General features: G+C 45.0%; 1 protein-coding gene across 3 annotated transcripts in view; it reads right to left on the bottom strand.

Annotated features, from left to right (window-relative positions):
• NIN (ninein) overlaps positions 1 to 14,146 on the bottom strand; it is a 67,632-nt gene that overhangs the window by 13,864 nt on the left and 39,622 nt on the right. For 2 of the 3 annotated variants that reach the window (XM_087746883.1, XM_087746884.1), the window contains exons 16-27: positions 13,357 to 13,883; positions 10,548 to 12,608; positions 9,217 to 9,342; positions 8,507 to 8,576; positions 7,338 to 7,553; positions 6,835 to 6,948; positions 5,616 to 5,738; positions 4,971 to 5,084; positions 4,101 to 4,247; positions 2,826 to 3,005; positions 1,462 to 1,611; positions 823 to 921 (exon numbers count right to left, since the gene is read on the bottom strand). In XM_087746883.1, the coding sequence (XP_087603009.1) occupies positions 823 to 921; positions 1,462 to 1,611; positions 2,826 to 3,005; positions 4,101 to 4,247; positions 4,971 to 5,084; positions 5,616 to 5,738; positions 6,835 to 6,948; positions 7,338 to 7,553; positions 8,507 to 8,576; positions 9,217 to 9,342; positions 10,548 to 12,608; positions 13,357 to 13,883 (3,927 nt within the window). Of the gene's footprint in view, positions 1 to 822; positions 922 to 1,461; positions 1,612 to 2,825; positions 3,006 to 4,100; positions 4,248 to 4,970; positions 5,085 to 5,615; positions 5,739 to 6,834; positions 6,949 to 7,337; positions 7,554 to 8,506; positions 8,577 to 9,216; positions 9,343 to 10,547; positions 12,609 to 13,356; positions 13,884 to 14,146 lie in introns of those variants that run through there. The other variant, XR_015702131.1, reaches the window with a different exon arrangement.

The following is a 14,146-nucleotide window of genomic DNA, read 5'->3' as shown; positions in this document are numbered from 1 at the left end:
AGTCTTTTAATAAACAGTGTTGTAAAAGCCTCATCTAGAAGATGTTTTTATTTATGGAATAAGTCAAAACTGTGGTGGTTTTTTTTTTTTTAATATCATGTTTTAAACTCAAATTCAGAACATCAAGTTTAGGCATGACTGCTGAGAGACAACTCGGAGGCCTAGCCTGGCCTTAAGGGATACGCTAACTTAAGGTAGTTAAGCGTGCCCGTTCCTGTAACCCAGAACACCTAATACCTATGCAGTTTTCGTAACACCCAGCACGATCCATCTCCAGCAGTACTGAACAAACACCCATGTTTACAGCAGGCTTTGGAAGAATCTCAATCGAGGTTTTCACTCGTGCCTTTAGATTAACAGCAAGTTGTGTAAATTGTTATTCTATCACGATCTAAATAAGATAGCAAGGCTTAACTTCAGCAAATTATTCCCATAGTAAATAAGAACAGGTTTCTACATTAAGAGCAGCATTACACAAATATTAGTTAGGAAACTTGGGGTTATGTGTTTTAGGAAAGAAGAGGAAAGTGTTAGCCTTGCCTCAAGCACAGAAACAAATTTCTTCGCTATTTGATTTTCTCTCTGAAGCCTTACATGAATTACGTTAAACCACAACATGCTTCGGAGAAGCACGTTTGTCACACTAACATCTTGATCATGAAAGATGAGATTAGGCATTGGAGGAGACCAATGCTTCTAGTTTTGATTAGCTTCCTCTGTTCCTACACATCCAGAAATTGTTCTAAAATAAATTCATAGATTCAGTGAGATAGTCATAAAGCCCCACACTATTCAGCACAGTCAACGCCGATTGAAAAGTACCTCCATTAACTGATCATCCAGTTTCACTTGCTTTTTTCTTAGCCCTTCATTTTCTGAGCTGGTTTCCAGTTCACGTTCAAGAGAATTCATCTGACTGATCTATTAAAGACAAGAAGTTTCCTTAGAAAGGTAGTTGTTTCTTATTTTATCTTTTTTTTTTTTTTTTTACACGCAAGTCATGAGTCACTGCACATCAGGACAATTCAAGACTAAAAGACGTAAGTATTTGGACAAGCGTAATGCTTTGCTAAAAGTGACATCTAAGACAACGTTACACAGCATCTCCGACACAAGTTTCAAAGAACAGGCAGGGTAACTGATTTTTAATCTAAAAGTGGTAATGCTAGCACGCAAGCGCTGTGGATTGCGGCGCACTTGAGAAAGCTGCATTTTGGTTACGGTTCCCACGTTCTACCACTGAACTGCTTGTGCTGACGAGAAGTCCTGCAGCACATTGGCACAGACCGCCACCCCACACGCTCTGCAGAAGCGCAGAAGGCAGTCAGCTCCTTGGGACAGGGATCCACGAGAGACAAAGAACGCAAAGCTCGGAGTAAAAGAAGAAAATTACAGCTTACCCCGTTAGCTCAGAGACGGAAAGCACTGCGTTGAGTAACGTATTTACCATCTAAGACTAACCTTCCTGTTTGCAGATGACAACTCCTTCTGAAGCTGTTCGCACTCTCTCTTCAAGCTTAATTTCTCTTGCTCTATGGCTTTGACGATACCTGACTGGCTTTGATGCTTTTGGTGCTTTAGGGAAAGGATAGTAGCTTCCAGCTGTCTGATCTAAAGAGACCAGAAATGAACAAAATGTGGAAAAACATTCCAGACCATTAAAAAAAAAAAAAAATCAAATTGCATCTGCTTAATCTAAAATACCGAGTACCGATCGATTTTGGACTCATAGCAGATTTGGGTGTATTTTTGACATTTCAGCTTCAAGCAACACAAGGTCTTTCCCTTCCTCTTCCCCATAATCTGCCTAGTACTGTGAGCCAAGAACTCAGACATGAAGAACGCTCGGAATATTAAGAAGTTTTTATGACAGAAAAAAATGGAAAGGCATTAACTGAAAGTCAGACCAGAATCTTAGACAAGAGTGATGAGGATTTTCTTTTAAAAAAAGAGCTGTTTGAAACATCATAAGAGTGTTTGCATATTCAGTGCAGGTACAAAGTAAAACTATTCCATTATGCATTCTTTCTGCAAATGTTTCTATTCAAAACTAACAAGCAACATTCCTCTCCTGTATTACCCACTGCAAATCATAGAATCATAGAATCACAGAATCGTTTAGGTTGGAAAAGACCCTTAAGATCATCGAGTCCAACCGTTAACCCAGCACTGCCAAGTCCATCTATACCATGTCCTCGAGCACCACGTCTATCCGTTCTTTAAATCCCTCCAGGGATGGAGACTCAACCCCTGCCCTGGGCAGCCTGGGCCAGTGCTTGACCACCCTTTTGGTGAAGAAGGTTTTCCCAATATCCAACCTAAACCTGCCCTGGCACAGCTTGAGGCCATTTCCCCTTGTCCTATCCCTTGTGAGTTGGGAGAAGAGACCGACCCCCCCGGCTCCAGCCTCCTTTCAGGCAGTTGCAGAGAGCGATGAGGGCTCCCCTCAGCCTCCTCTTCTCCAGGCTGAGCCCCCCCAGCTCCCCCAGCCGCTCCTCCCCAGCCTTGGGCTCCAGCCCCTGCCCCAGCCTCGCTGCCCTGCTCTGGCCACGCTCCAGCCCCTCCATGGCCGCCTTGGGCTGAGGGGCCCAGCGCTGAGCACAGCATTCGAGGGGCGGCCTCACCAGTGCCCAGCACAGGGGCACCATCACCTCCCTGGTCCTGCTGGCCACACTGTTCCTGTTACAGGCCAGGATGCCATTGGCCCTCTTGGCCACCTGAGCACACTGCTGGCTCATGTTCAGGCGACTGTCAACCAAAAGAAGAATTTAAGTTTTGCCTAGCACGCGGGGACCGCCTCCGATCCGTCAGCTTGCTCAGGTTACCTTCTCCCTGGAGTGAGTCACGTCTGTTTTACTGCTCTGGACTTCTCTCTGCAGCCTCTCATTCTCCTGCCTGAGCAGCTGCTGCTCCTGTTTCATCAGCTGCTCCAGTTCATCCCAGTGCAGTTGCCTCTGTTGGTCCTGCAGCCCTGGGGAAGGCACAGCCCGTTCTAGAACCCGATTCTTAAGACAGACAGAATTGCAGGGTTAGGCCTTAAACAAAGAAGCAGACATTTTCTCTATTCAGGTGGGTTTTAAGTAGGCTTTCAGTAACTGCAGACTCTAAAGTCGCAGGATTCCTGTCTTCCTCCCAGCCTACACACAGTTTTCCACCAAGAAACCCAGCGGGCTAATCACAGCACACAAAGTGCTTCCCTTTGCTAAAACCACAGATAATAGCTGCGCGCCCGAACGGCTGATACGAGCGCCCGGAGTTCAACAACACAAAAAAGCAATTTGTGCTCCATTTCACAGCCTCATCAAGCAAATAATAGAACTCTGTATTAGATATTATTCAGTAATAGCTGTAATTTTGTTCCTGTTGTACAATTCTGAAACAGCCTCTTTTCCATGTGGACATTAAATATTCCTTAATTACACGGCAAACAAGCCAAATTACTAACTGAATTCATAATACCAATCCCAAGACTGCTGTCTGCAACCTCCTCCAGTCACAGTCCCTCATCGGTTGAGAGGCTGATACAATGCTGTGCCTTTCAAACCCAAGTTTGACTGAAAATTAGATCCCCCTGTCAATTACTGGTGTGACTGTTAATACGTTTATAGTTTTGATAGGTGTAAATTCATACATTGTCCACAGGTGTTTTGGTTTTGTTTTTTCCAAAAGATTTCTTTCAGGGAAGCATGGAGACTCAGGAGGTGGCCTGATCATTGCCTGTTCTAACGTTCAAAACTTAAAGTAAGTTTTTTAAAAAGAAGTTTAAAATCTGTACATTATACATGATCAGACAAGACTAATGAATTAACTACTTTAAAATGGAAAACTACTAAATACAGAAAACATCGTTAAAATAGGGCTTTTTTTGTACCCACCTCCTTTCAGCTTTCCTTTTAAAATTAGCTGTGTGTCATTTGTCTTAAAAAAATTAAAAAAAATCAACAGATGCATAACTCAGAGTCCACTTGCTCAAGTCTGCAGCACTATTTATGTCCTTTTAATGGACAAGCCAACCTAAAGAAATGAGTTGGCTACAGCAGAGCAGCAGCTAGTGGCCACAAACCCTGGCATGCAAGGCTGCGGCACCTGAGGCCCGTTACCTTTTCATTGGCATTCTGCAGTTGCTTGTGTAACGACATCACTTCTTGTTTAAGAGTTTCCTTCTCCTGTTGCGTCACCCGTAGGTCTGATTTTAGTCGGGACATTTGAAGGTTGGTATTTTGCAGCGTTTCATCTAGACCCTGAACCTGTAACGAGCAGGAACCCAGCTTGGCATCCGCTGGACCACAATTTCTTGTAACCTTGGGCTGCTAGGATGCGTACGCACCACACATCACACCCGTTTAAGAGCTCTGATGGAAAGCGCAAAGAAGTTATCATGCTGACAGCCCCCTTTAAAAACGCTAAATGATTTTCTGACTTTCCATTCCAAATCAGTAGCCACCCACTTTGAATACAGCCACAACACTGCATCCAGAGACACATCTTCCACCCTCAAATATTTATTGTGATATGCCGGGAAGAGAAGATTTCTCTTGAATTATTTATTCTTCCTGGCAGCCGACGGCCAACAAGAACCCCCGAGCGTAATGAGCCAAGCAGGTAGCCGTTCGTTCCCCTCCCCTGCCTGGCGAGAGACCAGCCACCGCCAGAAGGGCAGGGAGCAACAGCAGAGTCCCTGCGGTAATTTAGGAATAGTTGGGCAGAATGAATTGGCAAAAGGAACTTGGCTGTAGATGCAGAACAACATAACTTATTCTCAGGGGGGAAAAAAGTCCCTCACTGCATTTAACAAGTTTCCTCTTGTCCTTTAAGAACGTCACTTGGAGAGCCCATCAAAGCGGCCATTCTTAGGTGCATGACATCTTTGCGCACACTGGAAGAGGGCTGTTTTTTTATGAAAGAAGCACTACAAGAGATTAAAAAAAATGCTTTTGATCTAGGGCTATAACAAAAAGTGACTATTATACCTTTTCTTGTGAAACGGTGAGCTGCGTTTTCAGTGTCTGACTCTGCTGTTCCCAGGACTTCTGTTCCTGCTTCAAGCTGCCAATTGCATTCTCCAAGCAGCTTACTTTAGCTACCTGAAATCAGATTACACCGGTAAGCCTGACGCAATCAGGATTTTCTTTTACTCAGTTTGACTTTGAGAGTTAAGCTAGAGGGGAGTTACAGCTATGCAAGGAAAAGGGAGGAAAGCAAAAAACCCCTCAGCTCCCAGCCTGAATCCCCACACAAGGGGATCTTTATTTATAGCGTGCATATTGGTTACACTGCTCGAGTTCAGAGTTACAATACGTTAGAGTTGCAATAAAAGCGCAAGAACACTGTCCTCCTTGTCCTGCTGAATATTTATATCCAGCCCTCTCTTCCTTGCAATGTTTGGAATTTTCTCCATAATCCAATTACAGTAAAGCCGTGCTCCAGAATTTAAGCTTTCCTCTTACGCTAGGAAAAAAAAGGCAGTGCCAATTAAGCCTTTATCTGGCTTGAAGGTAAGGAAAAAAAGATCCAGAGTAATTTTACAGGTTTGGGTGATGCAGATAATGATATGAGCATTCTAACAGCCTGTTACAGCATGTAGGTAGCCATGTGGATTTGCAGTTCTGTCTTACCTTATCAATACATCTGTTTAATTCCTCACTCAGGGCTTCTTTTTCTTTCTGCAGCTTTTCGTTTTTAGTAATTAAGCTCGAAACTTCATTTTGAAGGTCAGAGAGATCAGGACATCTGGGCAGCTGTGGAAAACAAACCCCTCACAGTCGCATTTCTGTGCCATTTCCGAATTTTGCGTGCAAGTGTTACACAAAGCTTTCTCTTCTCCTCTGGGCCACGCACCCCACTCTGGATAGAGTGGAAGAGAGGAGCGTACTGCCGTTGGGCACGCATGACCGTACGAGTACCCTTCGTGCGATCCAGGGCATCCTTCCTGCGGCAGCAGGGCTAAGGGTTCCTGATTGCCCTGGGATCCCTTGGATTTGCTTTAGGGCTGGGTCTTTTCTCTGCCTCTTCTGCGAATGGGGAAAAAAAAATACTGACTTCTGATCCTTTCCCCATTTGACGCAGGCCTTTAGCTTAACGCTCTGCCTTTTCCTGTGCTGTTCTGTCTTCGCTCACTCAATCTTCCGTCCTTAATTACACTCAAGCCACAATCCGCTCTTTACTGAATAGGCCTCATCTGCTTTTGCTTTTTAAGACCATTATCAATCCTAAGCATTGGGTGCATCAAATGAGTGCTTTACGCTGCAAAGCAAATTACTTTGTGGAGCCCTAATCAGGAGAGCTAACTCATTTGTAGCCTTCATTATCTGTGTTTATTAGCATATATTTACAGCCAATTGAACCATGCTTCCACAGGCGATAACCAAGCCCTCCAGGAAATTATCCTCAGAAACTGTGAGACGTCGAAGTCTCCAGATCGGTTTAGCAATAGGAATTCTCTCCAGAAGGACGTGCTGGAAGAGACCAGTCCTTAAAATGGAGCTATATGGGTATCACCAGTTACACAGGAAAACGTTCCCCGCCTACCTCGTCCGCACAGACTGGAAAAGCCCTGTCTGTTCCTTGATCAGAGCTTTAAATCTTTGTCTTCGTTGTCAAAGCCCGTCTTTGTAGAATCGCTACTCTGGAAGACCTTTTTGGCCAAGGCTAAGCAAAACCAACCTTATTTGAACAATTGGGCGTTGTACCCAGAGACTGTTTCAAGAGGATTTATATTCCCCTACTCTTATGACCTTTCTTTAAAGAAATTAACTATTTCCAACGCGGGCAAGAGAGCAGGGCGCGTTAAGAGACAGCCAGCGTTATCTGACGGCACTCAATAGGATGCCATACCTGTTTTGTCTTCTCGAGTTCCTGCTTGAGGATGCGGTTCTCCTGCTCCAATATATGAGCTTGAACCTTCATTTTTGACAGCTCCATCTCCAAGGAAGACACCATATTTGATGACTGCAAAAAGCAAAAAGCATAGATTTCAACTTTGGAGACGTGCAGAGTAACAAAGGTTAACCAGAGGATGGTGCAGCCAGTGACACGGGTTAGAGTTGGGATGGCACTGGACGGAGCAGAACATGCTGGAAAGCGCAGGTAGATATTTAGCATCACTAAGCTCCATTTTCAAGACAAACCTGCACAATTCTACCTCCCTGCTTTTGGCTGCTGCCATGCTTTCCTGCCACCCCCACTGCTGCACGCATGTGCGTTTGCAGCTAGTACTTCGGAAAGTTCAGCTTTGAAAGACCACCCGCAGCTCGAGAAAGGGATGCTCATTCCATAGCACCTCTGCGTTCCCAAAAGTTCAATTGCTTCATACTGTTAGAGATGGTGTAATCCCATACCTTTACTTTGGAGTTTTCCAGTTCCTCTTTCAGCACCAGTCTCTCCTTTTCCCATTCTTCCAGGGTACATTTTCCCGCTTCCCTTTCCTTTTGCTTGAGCACCCTTGCCAGCTGTTGATTAAGATCCTGCACATCTGCTTGATTTTTGGAGTTCCTCTGGCTAAGTTCTGTATTTTCAGAGTCCAGCTGCTGGTTCCTGGTCTTCAGGTCTGCTACCTGAATCAGGACAGCAGTGTCAGTTACGGCTGCTTTTACACCGGGGGTGAGATTTTTAACACCTTTCCATTCCATTATGATGATTAAAAACCCGACAAGTGTCATTCCAATGCAGTGGTGACTCCGAGCCAGGGGGCACGGATGTTAACCGCACTCTGTGTAACAGGCAGGGCCCCAGCAGCACGGCTTGCTTTAGTTCCCTATAGCTATTTAACTTGCTCCGTGCCCTAAATTGTAGGCCAAATCAAATAGGAATCTCCCTGATGGCCTGTTGCATGGACGGTCACCCTCACAAACTGTTAATTTCTCATAATTGGCCTCAATTATATCAGTATGGTATCAGCCATCTGGCACACCGCTCTGTTCCTCCTTCCCTTTGCCATCCTGATGTATATTTTGGGGGTTACGCTGGCGAGCTAGTAGATTATTCTGAGCAAGTAGAATTTTACTAACCAATACTAAGAGGGGCATGAATGTAAGAGCTACTTAAACCTTCTACTTTGCCTAGCATAACAAACCACCCTTCAGATAAAAGTAGCAGTCTCGTGGATCCGAGCAAAGGGTCACAGCTGGCAGCATTCCTAGACCCAGCTAGCTGGGAAATAAGTAGAGGCTGAGTCACATAACCTCTGTTTCCCATGGGCTACTGCAGAGCATTACCTACAAAGACTACAAAAGAAAGATTTTAACATTATATTTCTATTAAATAGACTTTCCAAGCTGACTATGGAAAGCGCTCTCAAGTCTGTAAGCTAGATAGTTACAGTAGTGTTGCAGTTATGTTCTGATCACATCAAACGAGCCTCATATCAATCCCAAAGAGTTAACGAGAACAGTTATCGAAAAGTTTAATGTATATAATGGTCATTTTTGTGGCCTTTGGGACCACCTAAGGAACAGCTTCTATATGGTGATGATTTCTACAGAGAAGGTTATGGGTTCAGTCCGTATACCTGCTTTTTCAGGTTGTCAACCATCTTCTGTACAGCCACTTTCTCCTTTCTCACAGCCTCTATCTTTTGCCTAAGGAAAAAATGAAAGCTCATTAACATTAGGGTCACTTGTTAATATACACGCCTACAAGAACGGGCTGGGTTTTGACATCACCAGAAATGGTAATTCTGGATATTTATTTCTTGCTTAGCATCACTGTTTTGCATAGGCTTGGCAAGTGCTCAGTTCCTCAAAGTACCCCACGTAGGTCTTTGCTAGAAGGGAAGAATACTGCCAGGATCACGGATGGTTATCTACTTGCAAAAGACCAAATCGCTGCAATACCCTGTCACGCCGTTCCTCCTCCTGCCTTTTCTGAGGCTACGCCAGCCCAACAAGCTCTGCCTTTGCTGAAGCAAGAAGAACTGCATCAGGTTGGCTCCCAAGCAGGTCCTGTGTTTGTGTGTCACTGGGTCAGCTGAACTCCTACGGTTAAGCCTCTGCTTTGGCTCTAGGAATGGCCAAGACAAGCTGGGGCAGGTGAAAAGGATGAGGAATAGACTGTCAACTAGCTGGATTTCCAATGGCACCACGAAATAAGCCCAATTTCAAATTTTGTAGAATATCTAACACGCGAAGGAGCTTTGAGAGAAGGGATGCAGCCATCACGCCTGCCCCGCAGCGAGAGCCTGAAGGCATACACAGGGTACGTGCCCCACTGAGTTCTTACCACATTTCTTCCCGGGACCCATTGAGCTCCCTCAGTTTCAGGCTGGAAGCACTACCGTCCTCATTTAATAAAGTCACTTCGTTTTTTAGAATAGCATTTTCTTCTCTGAGCTTCTCAGCTTCACATCTGTGGCAGAGACACGAGACAAGTGAAAAGTGTTTCTGTATATCATCTAGGCCCACAGGGAGAAAAATTAGGAAAAGCCTAAGCTGCCTGTAATATTTCAAAACAAGACTACAATTGCCTATTTTACGTATGAATGGTATATGGATTTTACATTTCATTTAGTAAGAGTGCTTCCCAGATCACTAAAAAAGGGGCTTTTTGTGCCTGTTTTTGTACAGCTAGAGTTGGTTAAAAACTAAGATGCCTAGTAAAAGTTTTACACTAATATTGCACTACACCTTTCAGGCCTGAAGTTACAAATAACAACTTTAAACAGCTTAACACCACGATATGCAGATTGCCAGGAGAGCGAGCTCTTCCCCCAGCTGTTCCCAGAGTCCGGTGTGCTGGGAACAGCGGGGCTGGAAAGCGCCTTTCCTGCCCCGAGGCGACCGCGCAGAAATCACTTCGCCATGGTGCAATACCTGAAAGAACAATTTCCTGCGGGAAGCTGGCGCTGAACAGTAATTCAGCCACTTGTAGCCACTTTATGGCCTCCAAAAAGAAAAAATACTTGCTGAAATACAGCAGTTAAAAACCAGTAGGTAAAAGGTATGATATTCTCTGTGTTATAATGGTATTTACCATATCGCACACCTGATGGATTCCTAACACTAAGTGCTCATGGTGGGAAAAAAAGTTACCATAATTCTCGATTAACTTAAATAATGAGAAAAACAGAAGCACTTTTAGCATTCCAAGTCCCATTCAGCACTAGAAGGGAGCAAACCGAGTGAAGAAGTGATATTAGTAAAAGCTAAAAGCATTCTGGAAGCGTTACCATAGTATTTCGGACATGAAAATACGGGGGGTTCTGAAGTGCCGTAAACTACAGACTGCGACGGCGACTACATCCGCAGACAGAAGAGCTGGCAGGTCGCTCCTGTTTTACCATTCGTGTTAGGTCACGGTCAGAGAGGAGTAAGTCACACGCGTTTATTTCGACCGTCGTTATCCGTGATTAATCAGCCTGCTTGCTAGTAGTTAGGGTCCAAGGCACTGTTTTCTAATCAAAGTTAGGCTACAGTGGTTAATGCAGCAACCGCCCGGCAGGCACGCAGGCGGCTACCAAGCGAGGAGCAGGACGCTAGGTTAGTTTCTAAGCGGCACGTTTGATTACTGCGGGGCCGGCACGTTTCCCACAAAGTTTTGGAAGCGTACGTTACCTCAGAAGATCAACTTTTTGCTGCAGCTCAGTGCACGTGCTCTGTAAGCCGTGCGTCGCTGTATTTCTCTCCTCTCTCTCGTCGTGGAAATGCGTGTCGTTTGGGTGAACCAGAGCAGCAGCTTGCTCCTTCAGCTTTCTGTTGGGCTCTTGCGGCTCCCTCTTTTCTGCCGACGTTTCTTTCCCCATGCTGTCGCTTTGGGTGTGCTTCTCTTGCTGACCTGTAAATGTGGCCGCATGTTCTTCCAGCTTCCCAAGCCGGCATCGCAGTCTTAACTTGCCACTGGGTACATCTACGTTCCTTCCTTGCGCATCTTGTTCTTGGACATCTTCCAGTTCTTCATCTTTTTGGAGGAGCTGTGTGTTTTCCGTTCTGAGCTTAATATTTTCCCGTTTACCTTCTTCTAGCTTGCAATGAAGGCTTCTCAGCTTACGCAGGTTGTCTTCTAGCACTTGATTTTTTTCAACTAACTTTACCATTTCGGATTTCAGATCCTCATTTTCTACCTGAATTTCTTCTTGTAGTGACAGAAGTTTAGCCTGTGCCATTGATCTGTCTTCTAACTCCTTGACCCTTTTCCAAAGCTGAGCTATTACGCTTTTCAGGTCACCGTTTGTTGACCCAGGAGCATGATCGAGCTGGAGAGAGGCTTCACTCAGTTCTTCAGCCTTCTCAAGCTCAACCTGCAGCTTCAAAGCATCAGAAACAAACCCTTTATTTTGGGGAGCTACTCTGTGATTTAGCAGATGAACCTTCTGCTGTTTAACATCATTGTGTAGCATTTTTGGTCTGGGAACTCTCTCAAGATCTCTCTTATTTTGCAGCAGAGGCACCCAAGGAAGCAGCTCTTGATTTTTGTCACAATCCTGATTGCCAGCAGCTTCCAGTGCTGCTTTACTTCCTTGACCCATCTGCACCGCGAGCGCACGGCCGCCTGCTCGAGCTTTACCCCATGCTTTCTCCAAATCTGAATCCATCTCAGTCATTTCCTCCAGGTCTGTAGTATCAGCTTCCAAAAGCGGAAGGACATTCCAATCCGTGCCCTTCTCCGCATCCTTACAATCGCTGGGCGACCCTTCAAAAATGGGATCTATTTCATCGGGCAGCGGAGATCGCTCGGAGCCAGAGTCAGAGCCGCCGGGACTGGGAGGCGGCCCGGGCCCCCGCTCCGCAGCTTGCAGCCTGTGCCGCAGCCTGACAATCTCGGCAGCCATTCTGACATTCTCCTTCACGGCTTGCTCGTGCACTTTCTGCAGATTTAAGAGGACATCCGCATCATCTCCCAGAGGCGCCATACCGGAGAAAGAAGCAATTTTGCTCTTTGCTTTCGCATACTCATTTTCCAGGAGCCTATAATGATTCTGTAGTGCAGAAAAACTATGGGTCTCCCACTGCAATTTCTGTATTTTCCCTTGAAGATTTGAGATTTCCAAACTCATCTCGTCCTTGTCTGTTTCTGCTCTTACACTAATATCTTTGTTTAAACTCTCCAAAGCAAGAATTTTGGAATTGAGGAGCTCTTTCTCTTGCTTATATTCACTGTCAAGCCTCTCCAGCTTTTGCCTAACCAGCTTCCCGTTTTCCTCCACCATGGATATATGCTCTTCTTTGTTCTTTAGCTCTTTTGCGTGGGCATTTTGGAGTTGCGTTATTTTATCGTTCAGCTTTTTCTCTTGCTTCTCAGCAGCATTCCTCAGGTCTTGCAGCTCCTTCTGAAGCTGCTCCCTCTCGCACACAAGCTTGTTGACTTCTTCCTTGAAGGTCTTCTCCAGGAGATCTTTCTCCTGGGTCAAGGCAGAAGAAACAGCCTTTTCATTTGCCAGACTTGCCTTCAGTTGCTCATGAGCTTCGGCAACCTCCTGAGCGATCTCATCCTTTTCAAACTCCCACTGAGATTTCTCCTCTCTGTGCTGGTCGGCAAGTTCATGCAGCTCTCGCTGGTAACGTCCTTCCAGATTGTGGATCGTTTCTTCGTATTTATTCACAAGGGTTTGTGTTTCGACAGAAAACTGCGTTTCTGCATGAGATGCTCTTCTGTTATAGTCACTTTCCATTTTTTTCCTAAACATGGTTAACATAAGATATTACTAAACTCTGGGCTAACTCAGAAAAAGATTCAAATGGCTTTTTAGGCTGAATAAAACAAGCTGAAAAATTACTTTTTCACCGAGTTTTAGATGAAGTACTATTTGACGGGTGTTTCTGAGAGCCAAAGTTAACTTTGAAGCAATTTGTTGAAACTTCAAAGATAAAAATCTAATTGCCTTGGAAAAGTGTAGCTCATGAAATGTCCTCGGAAAAGGTTTCGCGTACAATATATGCCCTTGTATACTTGTGATTGGATTTGTGGGGGCAGATGTTCTTACCCCCATCTCTCCCTGCCACCCCAGGATGGTTTCGCTTTCCTTTGACACTCAATCTTGGCTAAACGCGTTTACCAGCCATCCCTTTCCTTCTCCAGAAAGGAACTCTGAAAACCCAAATGCTTTAAAAGTACAAAGCAGGGATTTGTAAAGCACAGGGATCCTGAACAGAGCTTAAATTAATCACGCCTGGTTATGCTTTAACACTATTGTTGCCTCTGGGTGACCTAAAAATCAATATAAGTATCTGCTTGAGAAAGGTCAGAAGAAAAAGCCCCGGGATAGCAGCCCAGTGGTCTAGAATAAAACAAGTAACAGCACTGTACAATTAGCGCACTTGAATTAAGCACCAGGAGTCGTTTCTGCACTAGGTTCACCTTGGTCACCATGCCAAGCCGTCAGGGGCAGCGGAGACCACCACCGTCCCCGCCAGCGCGGCCACTCACCTCTCCTCCTCCAGGTCCTGCTCGTGCTTCCTCAGCAGCTCTTGCTGGAGCTCATCCTTCTCCAGGGCGTGCACCTCTGCCATCCTTTTTAGCTGCTCACGAAAGCCACGTTCCAGCTCTCCCTTCTCTTCCTGCAGCGTCTGCACCAAAACCCTCATCTTCTCTTCCACCCAGACACCATTTTGAACCAGTTCTTCCCGTTCTTGACGAAACTTCTCATTTACCTGCTCCAGTCTGGCCCTAACGTCTTCTTCGTGCTCCTGCCTCAGTAGTTCTTGCAAATTGGCTTTTTCCTCATCGAAACTCATTTTTAGTTTGTTTTTCTCATCGTTATGCTTACAGTCAAGCTTTTCTTGCTGTTCTCTGAGCAGTGCTGCCTCTCCTTGCAGCTCCACAATTTGATTTTTAAGGCCAGTTATTTGCTTTTCCATGACATGCATCTCTTCAGTGTACTTCTTCCTCATATCCTCTTGCTCCTTTTCACAGTGGATTTTTGTCTCATCTAGCTGCTTTTCGTAATGGCTCACCTACAAAAAGGAAAACAGACTGGACTGGCTCGTTTTCTGCAGAATGTTCGAGAGATGTTTCCTCACCATTTCTGTATTATATATTCCCATGTATTCTACAGAATATTCTGATTTACACCTCAGCATATTATATTGATTTCCCCTGCAAAGAATGCTAAAGTGCTCAGCTTAATTTCTTACCGGGATAAAGGTGATTATTACTTAGAAACCAGTGAAATTCATACTTTTCCATTAAGCAAACTTGTGAAAAAAGAGAAGCCACT

Source organism: Nipponia nippon, unplaced genomic scaffold, assembly GCF_047370975.1.
Source record: "Nipponia nippon isolate SJK-2023a ecotype South Korea unplaced genomic scaffold, ASM4737097v1 scaffold_11, whole genome shotgun sequence".
NCBI classification, from domain to species: Eukaryota; Metazoa; Chordata; class Aves; order Pelecaniformes; family Threskiornithidae; genus Nipponia; species Nipponia nippon.
Note: the sequence above shows the minus strand (reverse complement) of the source record. Positions and strands in the feature narration are given on the sequence as shown.